Here is a 13,147-nt window from a genome sequence, read left to right as displayed (position 1 = left end):
TGAAATGCACCTGGAAGTTGAAGAAGTGTGTTAAATAAAACAGACCAGCAGCAAACTGATATATTTACAGTATAGTGTTTAAATTAACACATCTTAAAATCTTTTTTTTAAACAGTGAGGACTTCTGAAAACATTGTCTGTCCTCAAATCAAAACTGTAAATTTAAACCATAGTTATAATAATTCTGTCCCAAACAACTTGCAGAATGGACTGTAATGTTGCTGTCCAAAATTTCCTCTTTGATTTCTTGCAGCCTGCCTTCTAGTACAGATGGTGTCATCTCATGTGCTGTTACTATTATAGTCTCTTCTGATGATGCTTTATGCTGAGAATATTCTTCTGTTGATGTCTTCATATAGATTGATTGATGTTGTGTGTGTGTGGATGGATATACATACATACATACATACATACATGGGGCCCCGAGTGGCCGAGTGGTCTAAAGCGCTCTTCGTTACGGATCACTGCCATCTCACCTCTGTCTGCGGCGGTTCGAGTCTAAGATTCAGCCAATGTGGGCAGGTGAGAAAGCCTGCCAGTAGCTTCTCGTGGGTCGGTGGTTCTTTCCGGGGTTTTCCGGGTTCTTCCTCCACCATTAATACTGGCCGCCATGTATAGCCTATCGTGCTGAAAAATGGCGTTAAACCCCACAACAACAACAACAACAACATACATACATACATACATACATACATACATACATACATATATACATACATACATACATACAGAGAGAGAATGCACATTATATTATTTCAAACAATTCTTAAAGTCATAATGCATAAAACATAAGAAATGGTTTTATTTTGAAATACATGTGAGATGAGATGGCAGTGATCCATAACAAAGAGCACTTTAGACCACTCTGCCACCTGGGGCCCCTTAAATGCACATGTAATGCCCTAAATAATAAGATAAAATAAGACAAAGTATAAAGGTCATTACCTGTCAATTTCAAAAACCATCAGAACTTATGCAAAACAACATTAACATACTTCTTCACACATATATCCTATGATAGATTCAATCTCTTGCTTCTTGACAAATATGATAATCATGTGATCTGACTCTTGCATGACATCATTGGACATTATTCGACATTAAACTGGTTAACAGGTTGTTTACAGTGATGTTGGTTCAAGGCGTTATATAGATTCTGGTTGAGAACATGGGTTATGGCTTCAACATTGATATTCATGGTTGCATTTTAAAAATAGTATACTCATCTACAATCTGAACATTTTTTAGAATCAGATGGTGATGCAGAATTATTAACTTACAGTCATCCATTGTACATAAAATAAGCACACAATAGGTGGTGCTATGCAGAAAAATGCTTCAAATTTCAATACCGCAGTAGCATGGCATGTGCAGTATCGTAGGAAACAAGGATATATTGGGTCATCTGGAAATGTATTGTTGTACATGTATTACATTTTTGTAAATAGTACTGGTACTAGGAGAACTTTAAACTCAAACTATAGCCTTATAAAGAAACACTTCTTTTAAAGTTTCCAAGCATTTTTTAAACCATACAGTTATCATTTCATGAAATAAGTCCTGGATTTTGGCTAAAATGCTCTAATGATTCTTTCCAGGTCCAGATCTCGTTCTCATTCTCGCTCCAGGTCTAACTCTGGGTCTAGGTCTGGTTCAGGATCATATTCCCCATCTAGGTCAATGTCTAAGTCAGAATCCAGATCCAGATCAGGATCCAGATCCAGATCCAGATCGAAGTCTCCATTGCCATATCTACCAAGCAGTAAGTCACCATCGCCAGTCAGAAGGCATCGTAAATCAAAGTCAAAATCCAGATCCAGATCTAGAAGTGCGACACCACCAACATTGTAAGATTTTAGCAGTAAAATTTCTTGATTAGATAATTACTTAACAATTTATTTGAAGAAATATAAAGAAAATTGTGTTTATCCAACCCACCAGTGCTTAAACAGCTTATTTATATGTGTGGTAATGAGTTCAGAATTTATTAGTTGGCATGCCTTTTAGCTTTTCATTTATTCCACCTCTTTTACTTGACACAAAAGATGCAATCAGCATGATAATAAAAAGAAGGTCAGCTTTTAATTCATTGAAACAATACAACAAATACTTTCGCAAGTCAGATATCATAACATGGTTGGCACTTAATTAGGTTCTCAGAGAAGTCCTCACCGACATAGTTATTAAAGTAGATTGACACCTTTTACAATGAAATACAAGAGGACATGTTGCATTGATGATGATTACACTTAAAAGGAACTAAAAGAATTTTTACTTGATAAAAAAATATTTAATTGGAATTTATTTGTAATAGAATGCCTACACAAGGTGTAAGTGACATTTCCATTTATCAAAATTGCATTGAATATCATTATTTATGGTGCACTAAGAATGTCATTTGGAAGAAAATGTAACAAATTATATGACTTATTATGAAAAGAAGTTCATACAGTTGATTAAAATTTAGAAGTCCTATCAGCCCTTTTTAACAATAAAACAAGCAAAATATCAAAGTTTCAGTATCCAATTTTGATTGCAATTTTCTTCAAGTTTAACAATCAGGGATGAATATTTTGGTATTTTCTGGTTAAAAAAATATGAGCCATGCCTGACTTTGCAATATAAGCAGGTTCGCAAGTTATTGGGGCGCGAGTTGTCAAGGGAGTGGTGTAGTTTGGTCACCTGTCCAAAAAGTCATAACTTCTAGTTTTCCTGATCAGAATGAATAGCTCTTGTTTTGGATTAATCATCTGTTTAATAGGCTATGCTTCCATTGCTTGCTTCCACTGGTGGCATCATGATTTAGTCCTGTATGCATCATTTCTTCCATCTGTCCATCCTGAGAAAGCTATTTAGCCAGACTGCACTAAAACTACACATTGTAGACAAGTGAAATTGTACCAGCCTATTTTTTTGGCATATGTAGGTGACCTTGTTACATATTCATGTTATTATAATGTATTTTAAAATTTGTTAACACATTTTCAAAAGATTCTTTCTGGACAAAGGTCTTATTAGCATGATTCAAAGCTAAACACAATTGAAGTAGACAAATGAAACTTATATATACATATTTACACTGCTCCCTTGATGACATGCTCTGGATATCTAGCAAAACCTTGCTTAGAATTGGGATGAGGCATGGATCCTGTTATTTTACTAGGACATACTACCAAAAATAATGGCCCCTTTGTGTTGAACATCAAGAAAATTGTGATACAGTTGGTAAATAAATGTCAATATATCACTTATTTTATCAGCAAAAATGGTGGTTAGTATCCAGATATTTTAACCATGGTAATGAAATTCTTAGCTTTAAGAAAAAAGTCACATATTATTTGGAATTGTATCTCCAAACAACATTCCCAGTACACTGTAAATAACAATATTCAATGAAATTTTAATCAATGAAAATGTCACTAATTCCTACTGGTGACAACACTTTAATAAATAAATACCAATTAAATTGTGAAGTAAAATTTGTGTTTTACTTGCGTGTTTTAATTCTGATTCAGTGTAGTCATCATAAAATGCAACATGCCCATTTGTAGTCATACATTCTACTGTCTACTCCAAGATTACCCTGTTGTGTGCAAGATATCAAGGGAGAGGTGTATATGTAGATGATCCGATTTCAAATTTTCAAGTTTTTCAAAGTTTCTGTGCATTTGGATTTCAGTTTTTGGGTTTTCATTGGGCAAGTATTTTTCACAGACACCAGTCTAATCAATTTCTGACTGAGGAAGCCATTTCATGCAGGCTTGATGATTTAAAACTAGTACTTTGCTCATCAGAAGAATGTTTTTTTTTTTAAAAATCTCTTAATAAATAGTATGATCAAGAACCAAGTTACTTCTCCTGTCAGCTCTACAGAGGCCTTCCTGGCAGCGGCAGCAGCAGCAGCCAATACTAGCTCCCAGCCACCATCCAGCGAGAACCGCATTGGTCATGAAAACAAGGGTCACCAGCTTCTTAAGAAAATGGGTATTTATTGGACATTATTATACATCCAGCTTGTGACTTATATGTATTGGACATTATTATATATCCAACTTGTGACTTATATGTATTGGACATTATTATATATCCAGCTTGTGACTTACATGTATTGGACATTATTATATATCCAGCTTGTGACTTATATGTATTGGACATTATTATATATCCAGCTTGTGACTTATATGTATTGGACATTATTATACATCCAGCTTGTGACTTATATGTATTGGACATTATTATATATCCAGCTTGTGACTTATATGTATTGGACATTTTTATATATCCAGCTTGTGACTTATATGTATTGGACATTATTATACATCCAGCTTGTGACTTATATGTATTGGACATTATTATATATCCAGTTTGTGACTTTTTGTGCAGATGCACAGTGCAGGATGAATGAGTAAATTTTTAGATATTGTCATACACTTATTGGATGCAGTTAAGAACATGCAGAACCAAGTGAGTTTGTTGTTGCCCACATAGCAAAATTTCACCGCAGGTCTTCATAACATGATGTCACAGCATGTCTACATAACATAATGTCACAACAGGTCTACATAACATAATGTCACAGCATGTCTACATAACAAAATGTCACAACAGGTCTGCATAACAAAATGTCACAGCATGTCTACATAACAAAATGTCACAACAGGTTTACATAAATAATGTCACAGAATGTCTGCCTAACATAATGTCACACAAGGGGTCTACATAACAAAATGTCACAGCAGGTCTATCCTAACACACTATGTAAAATCCAATCATCTCATATATGTGATTAAGTCATGAAAATAATTAAAACATATTAATATTCACTTTAATTTTATGAATAGCAATTTAAGTAAAATGTATTATTTAATAAATGTAGTTAAATAATAAATTATATTCATACCCTTGCATATCACAGTCTTGCATGAATTAATTACATGTAGCCTGCAAGATTGCCCCATTGTGCTTTAGTCTCACTTTCAATATCGAACAGTACAGACAGTATAAATGATACATATTTGCCACAATCATTATATAATATTTGCAGGCAGAATACTGTTTCATTGGATGCTGGTTGTTTTATGAAACATTGCTTACATTGACCTCCCACTCTGATAATGTAGCCCTTCCATTGACCTCCCACTCAGATAATACAGCCCTTCCATTGACCTCCCACTCAGATAATACAGACCTTCCATTGACCTCCCACTCAGATAATACAGCCCTTCCATTCACCTCCCACTCAGATAATACAGACCTTCCATTGACCTCCCACACACATAATGCAGCCCTTCCATTGACCTCCCACTCAGATAATACAGACCTTCCATTGACCTCCCACTCAGATAATACAGCCCTTCCATTCACCTCCCACTCAGATAATACAGACCTTCCATTGACCTCCCACACACATAATGCAGCCCTTCCATTGACCTCCCACTCAGATAATGCAGCCCTTCCATTGACCTCCAGATCAGATAAGGTTGCCCTTCGATCGACCTCCCTCTCAGTTAATTTATTCCTTATATTATACTGTATTTATGGACAAAAACAGCAAATAGTGAAACATACAGTCCATGATTGTATGTATATAGTTGATCTATGTATCATGATAAAAGATTTTATATAAACATATAATTTTATGTATATTTTCAAAAAGAAAAATATGAATCACATGAAACATTTTTGCTAATATCTTTATAATCTGTCTACTTTATAATATGTAAAGATTCATCAAATCACTCTTTTGTGTTCCAATCATATTGTCAAATTCTGGGAGGTGGCAAAGTAATTGTCAGTGTATTTCATGAAATATTCAGTATATTCATTGATGCCAGTGTTTGTTACCAAGTCCACTGTACCATCATTAAGTTCATGCATGGCTACTGTATTAGGCTACATCCTAAATAGCCTATCTCGTGGTAAAGAAGTCAGTTCCAATAGAAGCTTCATTTTATGTTTTGAAAATATGCATACATATTTTGTTGAATTTACGTACTTAAAGGAGCATTACAAGTAAATTGATGTTCTCGATTGAAAACGTAGCACTTGTACCATGCTGCAAAAGCTGAAAATCTGCTTATATTTTCCACAATTGATTTGCATCTTCATGTATGGATGCATTCTTTTCAGGCCCAAGTATGACCAATATAAAAACTTTAAATGATTTCTCAAATAACCTAAAGACCAGTTTTAACAAAATCTGATGGGGTGCATCTTGGCATCATTGTCATTTAATTCAAGTTGCCATGCCAGTTTCTTATGCATTTGAACTTAGGCCAGTGTTAGCCAGGTAAGTTATCTCATTATGTTCATGTTACAAAACAAAGCTCAATACATTTGACATCTTGAAGCTTATGGGGGAAATAATGCTTGAAAAATAAAACTCTGTATTGATTTTTGCTTGCAGGTTGGTCTGGCAAAGGACTGGGTGCCTCAGAGCAGGGTATTGTGGAGCCAATCTCGGGAGGTGAAGTAAGGGATAGACAGGACATGTATAAGGGTGTTGGACATGACTTTGGTGATCCATTTGAGCAGTTCCGGAAGAACAAGAGCCTGGGTTTTATACAGAGAATGAAGGCACGTGATGAGCAGAGGGAATGTGAGTATGATTATGACAATATTTCTACTACTGCATCCTCATTATTAGAATGGGTATGGTATTTATATCCCAAAAATAATGAGACTGGGAGTAAAGAAAAAGAAATATCGATGGAGTTTTTCTATTATGAATGAGAGTATTCCAGAACACCCAGTTTGGAACTTTTTCACCAAACTAAACTTATAGTTGTCTTGAGTTGCAAATAAGACAAAGACCTCTTTTCATTTTCACTATTGTTTGCTTTAGAACACTGTATTGATTCAGAATTGTAAGTCTATGTAAGAACTATGACAGCAGATAAGAAAGAGAAAAACAAGTTTTTCTTGGGTTACTCCTTTGCATAAAACAGACCCAGGGATTAGGCATTATAATTTTTTTGATGGAATGTACATGCCTTATTGATACATGTGTGGTGCCTTGATTTGGGAAAGCTGTTATTGGGTCATAGTGCTAAGTATGACAAGTCATTCTGCTGATTCAGAATTATTTAGCAACCAATTAATGTCAGATGGGAACATAGGCAATAGTTTTAGTAGCCACAAATTTATATCAGATATTAAAAAAATTGTTTCCTCAAATCACGGGTTAGATTTCTAAAATCAGAATCTACACATACACAGATGCGGGAAGTCACAGGTTCAAACCCTGGGCTGAGTAATACCAAAGACTTATAAAAATGGTACTAACAGCTGTCTCGCTAGGTGCTCTACATTAAGAGATTAGTGTTAGGACTGGTCGGCCTGGTATCGGGATAATGTGACTGGGTGGGACATCATGCTACATGTCTGCGGCATGATGCCCCAGTGCTAGACATCACTATAAACTGCCACACTGCAGACATTGTAGTGATATGACTGAATTTTTTTTAAAAGCTACATTAAAAATCCAAAACACACACACACACACACAGATACATAATCCAATCCCTTTAACGCCTGGGAATAAGCGTCAGTGCCTCTCCCCTCGTTTCATCTTTCCTACACACACACGTGCGCGCACACACACACACACACACACACACACACACACAGAGGTGGCTTCCTATTAATCAAATGTTTACCATTTTGAGCTTTCAGCATCATCATGCATTGCCTTTGATGTCCAGTAAAATCAAGCCGATTACTACCCATCCATCTAGAAACTTGATGAAACATTGTCCTCCCATTCTATGTCAGCCCATTTAGCATAAGTACCCCTGTATGTTCAGCTTTGATGATCTGTTTTATCAGTCTTCTATGCAGTATTCGTGTACTTGAGTTGTCAACCAGCCAGACCAGTTGCCAGGTCAACCATACTTTTAGACTTGCCACCAGATGCTGTTGCATCAGCAACCTGTGCTGCAAATTGGCCTAATTGCAGAGTCATGCAGGGATTTATCGAATTGGTCTATCCTTTTGGCCACTGCTACTGTCCAGTTGGAAACATTTACCATCCAGCCATCAACACACTTTCCAGGTGGCCTTTCAAGACCGCTGTACTGGCAAGACCAGCCATGTTAAACTGGTTGACCCAATTTTCATGGCATGTTTGGCAGATATATACCATGGTGCACATAGGGATGATGGTACAGCCTCGTCTTACTCATTCTGCCAGTACTACACATACTCACACATGCATGGCGCTGCCTTGCTGAGATTGGATCAGAGCATTGATGCAGTGTTCATGTCATCCCTGCTGTTTATAAGATGGATGACAGTGTTTATCTCCAAATTAGAATTGAAAATGGTGTCTACTTTATCGATGCTTTACCTAGCATCACTGGCAATTTTTTGCCTTGCCAAACAATATCACCAGTGGTCATGCATGGGAATCCATAAACAGTATTGCCAAGGTATTTAACATGGCTGTTAATCATTCCGTGGCTAATGCATGGACAATTTTATCTATTTTAAACCCGATGAGTCAAGGTCTTGCTCCACTCATCTTCACCAAAGCCTCATCGTTCTTTGGTATTGTGCTTACAACCCATTGGTATGCAACTACTGTTAGGCTTAACTGAACATTTGCAGAAGCAGTCTGCACTATTGCAACCTCTACAGCTTTCCATGCTACCTCCATGGTTTACAGCTTTCCATGCTACCTCCAGGGTTTACAGCTTTCCATGCTACCTCCAGGGTTTAGGCCACTTCAGTCTCAGCTGCAATGATGAGAAGATCATCTGCAGGAAATTAGGCCAAATACTGTCCAACAGCAGCAATTTTGACCTCATTCTAATTTTAAATGGCAGCAGGTCCTGCAGTTTCAGAGGCAATTTAATAAGATAGTGGGTTTGAACCCTGGCTGAGTCATACCAAATTCTTACAACATTGGTATTCAGAATTAAGGTGTTTGTGTTAGGACTGTTTAGCCTGGTGTTAGGATAATGTGACTTGGTTTGACATGATGCTGTTTATGTCTGTGGCATGATGCCCTAGTGCTAGACATCACTATAAACTGCCAGGCTGCATGCATCATAGCGATATGACTGAACAATTGTTAAAGCAACGTTAAAAATCCAGATCTTGATCTCTCTCTCTCTCACACACACACATTCTTTCTCAGGTGAATTTTTCAGTAAATTGGGTGAAGTCAGAGCTCACCCCATCCCAGCATTTTGTCCATCTTGGTTTGGGAGTTTTTACTAATCTCAAGCTCATTCACCTCGCTTGCATGTGATGCAAATTATCAAGCTTGTGAAGTTAAATTCTGACAGGGAGTAGATTTTAGATAGAGAGCTTTTGAGGCTCTCAAGGTTTCCCAGTGTAGTAGCAATGAGGGCCAGACAAGAGACCATAACCCTGCAAGCCTGGAATCATGGTTGAAGTGGACAGTATTTGACATACTTTGAAATCTCACATTACCAGATACATGTCACTAAAATTCAAATTGATTTGTGTAAGCTTGCATTTGAACGCAATGGATAGGTCTAGAAACCTTTAGCTGGCAAGCATAGTGAACCTTCTAGAGGTTTTATCTCCATTCTCTTTTGGATCCAGATGCAGTTAAAGTCAGCACAACCTTATCATTGGTATGGGTTAAATGCTTCTGCTGGATTCACCTGGATTTTTTTTTCTATTAGAAAACATCCTTCGTTTACTTTATTCATGTGTTTACATCATGTGTAACTGACTATCAGTTGTTCTTTGTTCATGTTAGTAGAGTGGTTTACTCCATCACATAGGGAATACAGCATTTCTTCTCTCAAAGGATATCTTTGGTAGAGGTTTTATGCTCATGCATTTTATCCTCCAGTTGCCAATTATCTTATCATTAATGAGATCAGGGAATTTATTCAATAATGAGTAGTATTTTTGTCATAAATTGTTCTACAAGAATACTTACATGACTACATTACTAATCATTCTTCTCACCTACTCACAAATGCATGTGTACATGTCACAGTTTACTCTGCTATATATATATATATATATATATATATATATATATATATATATATATATATATATGAAAGACAATTTTCATGTTCTAGGAGGACTGGATAGATGAGGTAGCAGAACGTATTTAACATTAATGTGATTGGATAAGCAGTCTTGGATCAACATAATTTACTAAAAACTTTACTTTTCTGAAAGAAAAAAAATTATCTTTAGCAACTGGAAATAGTTTAATAGAAAATTGGTATGGTACAGACGAATGATACTGCAGCTGAAAGAACAGCTAGTCTAAAATCGAAGATGATATACGTCACATCACATTGAAGAAATTAGTATGTCAATGTTTTCTTATTTGTTATGACCTTTTATACCCCCTTTGAATGTTTTTAGAATAATTTTCACAAATATCTGTCTGCCACATTAATTTTTAGGAAGAAATGCCCAAGAAGAGCCATCAGAATTTCAGGATCCATGGTGTAACTATTCTGGTCATTCTTGAAAATGATAATTATCAGGGTTAGAAGCAGACCTCAAAAACCTTGAAAAACCTAAAATTTCATTTTGACCTTGGAAACCTAAAAACGGTCTTAATAAAATGAAGGAAACCTAAGCAAAAAAACCTAATAATTTTTCAAATGTGATGGATTGAAATCTACCCCGACTGCACAAAAAATGCTTTTTTTGAACAGGTTTTTCATTGGACTAGCTAGTGGTTGAGAAAGCATGTGAATTTCTTAGCACTTGCAGTTATTTGTTTTTTATTTGTTTATCAATTTTCACTTTTTCTTTATTTTCATTTTATTTAGAAACAAACTCAAGAGTATAGTTTATCATATTTTTAATAAATGTTATGCTCGCCATGGAGATAATCTTGAAACTGCTTTGTGTCTTAAACCTCAAAAAAACATTATAAAGCCTTGGAAAAAAATTAAAATCCGCCAAATTTTAACATTTAATTTCACTTCTAATCCTGGATTATGTATAACAGGTTTCCAGAAAAGAGAGAGAATAAAATAAAAAATATGAGGTTTTGGGTGAAAAACAATAAAATTACACATAGGGACAAAGTTAAAACGGCATGTATCCTCAGTATATTTGTCCAAAATGCAATCTAGCATAAAGGGGTTATTAGTTTGTGCAGGTACGATATCTACTCACTTTTAAAAGGAGTCCAACTGCAAACTAAACATACCCAGATCTGCCATTACATAATATGCCAGCAGATCTGGGTCTGTGGAGTTTGTTAGGAGTAACCAGTAGAACAGACAAACAGACCCTAATCTCCATGCACATTATGGTAAGGCAGATCAAGATCTTTGTTGTTTGCAGTTAGAGTCAACTTGCATGTGAGCATATACAGTAATGCCAATCCGCTCTCAAATTTAGCCGCTGTTACTTTTAATTGGAAAGTCTTCTATGATTTCTTCAGCAATGCTCAATAGAATTTGATCATATATGACAAAAAGCATTCTGGCAAGGCAGTCTTTAATATTGTGTGTTTGATGTCAGGCAGCAATTAAAGTGTGTGTGTGTATGCTTTAAAGTTTTGTACAAATGATGCCAACATGCTGACAGATTTGACCATATTACTAAATATGATAAACAAAACTTTGAATAAATTCCACTTCTCATAGACTTATCAAAAGACTGACAAAATTTGACATAAAGCGCTCTGGCATGAATTTTTTCATGTTGCACAGTGTGTGTGTGTGTGTGTGTGTGTGTTGTGTCTGTGTGTGTGATTTGGATTTTTAACATGGCTTTAATAATTTTTCAGTCATATCTTTGCAATGTCTGCATTGTGACAGTTTATAGTGATGTCTAACACAGGTATCATGCTGCAGACATGTAGCATGATGGCCCACCCAGTCACATTATCCTTACACCAGGCCAACCATTCCTAACACTAACGTAACCTCTTAATGCTGAGTGCTTAGTGAGGCAACTGTTATTACCATTTTTACAAGTCTTTGGTATGATTCAGCCAAGGTTCGAACCTTTGACCTCCCATCGTTTTGCACAAGTACTACTGATACAATATTCAATATGGCTGTTGTTGCTGAAAATAGAAAAATGTTTAAATGACATCTCAAAAATTTACTGAAGGATGTTCAGGTTTGCACAGTGCTGCTGATCAGCCTTCCAATATTTAAAAAAAATTGTACTGACCCAGATTATTTGGCAAACTGCCATTGCATTTAGCTGTTACCTAGATTGTCAGCCAGGTGAGCAATATCAGACACACCAAGTACTTGGGTCTCTGTATCATTCTTATTCTTTCTGTTCTCCATAAGCCATTAAATATACTAGTCACTGTAACAGTGATTACTTCCAGTAATTCATCCACTGAAAGTAATAAAATTCTTGTGTATACATGGATCTTTGTACATGTACTTGTGTAGAAGGAAGCTTGAAGTGAAATTGTTTTTCAGACAAAATAAAACATATTTTTTATATATATTCAAACTTGTTGTCATAAGGTATGTTTAATTTTAGAAAATGTGTTTTAATGCCAGAAAATATGTTTGCTCTTACTAGTTTCATAAAAAAAAGAAGAGTAAAGGGATTGAAATTGCATTCTAGTGTATAGTACTTTTCTTGTCTTTTCAGTGAAGAGAAAAGCCACAGACAGTAGTTGATTTTACAGCCTTCCAGAAAATGGTTTTGGTCAGGATGCTAGAAGAACATTGAATGAATCTGACTTAACACTTTTAAAGGTCCATGGACCTTATGTCAAAGTTCAAGATGGATTTATCATATACATGTTTGTCCCCTCTGGAAGAGCAGGAAGTACTTCATTACTTGTAAAATTTTGATGAAATAAAGATGTATTATCTCATAATGACACTTAACTTTCATTTAATTGTTTAGGAAGACAAGCTTGTCAGAAGTTCAAAATAAAAACAAGACTCCCAAAATGTTGAGAATAATTAAAGACATAATACAAAGTGAATGTTGACAAATTAAATTTACACACAGATACAAGCCAAAGGTGTTTGGTTTGGTGTTTTATGGCTGAACAAAACAACTAGATTATTGTGTAGAAACAATTGGAGTAAAGTACCTTGCTCAAAATCATGTCATTATAGCCAGTTCATTCTGCTCCAGTGATAGGGTTCAAATCTTCACCATTTCAGCCATAAGTCTGGCATGCTAAACACAAAGTTACCATGGC

The 13,147-nt window shown here is 35.7% G+C and overlaps 1 protein-coding gene across 3 annotated transcripts in view; it reads left to right on the top strand.

Annotated features, from left to right (window-relative positions):
* Positions 1 to 12,814, top strand: part of LOC149773129 (calcium homeostasis endoplasmic reticulum protein-like) — a 174,502-nt gene extending 161,688 nt beyond the window's left edge. For 2 of the 3 annotated variants that reach the window (XM_089946784.1, XM_089946782.1), the window contains 4 exons: positions 1,599 to 1,847; positions 3,833 to 3,984; positions 6,407 to 6,598; positions 12,583 to 12,814. In XM_089946784.1, coding sequence (XP_089802910.1) covers positions 1,599 to 1,847; positions 3,833 to 3,984; positions 6,407 to 6,598; positions 12,583 to 12,611 — 622 coding nt within the window. In that variant the 3' untranslated portion in view covers positions 12,612 to 12,814. The remainder of the gene's footprint in view (positions 1 to 1,598; positions 1,848 to 3,832; positions 3,985 to 6,406; positions 6,599 to 12,582) is intronic. The other variant, XM_089946783.1, reaches the window with a different exon arrangement.
* The last annotated feature ends 333 nt before the right edge of the window (positions 12,815 to 13,147 follow it).

Source organism: Sinohyriopsis cumingii, unplaced genomic scaffold, assembly GCF_028554795.1.
Source record: "Sinohyriopsis cumingii isolate HCF-2022 unplaced genomic scaffold, ASM2855479v2 utg000881l, whole genome shotgun sequence".
Taxonomy (NCBI): Eukaryota; Metazoa; Mollusca; class Bivalvia; order Unionida; family Unionidae; genus Sinohyriopsis; species Sinohyriopsis cumingii.
This window is presented reverse-complemented; position numbering and strand designations above follow the sequence as displayed.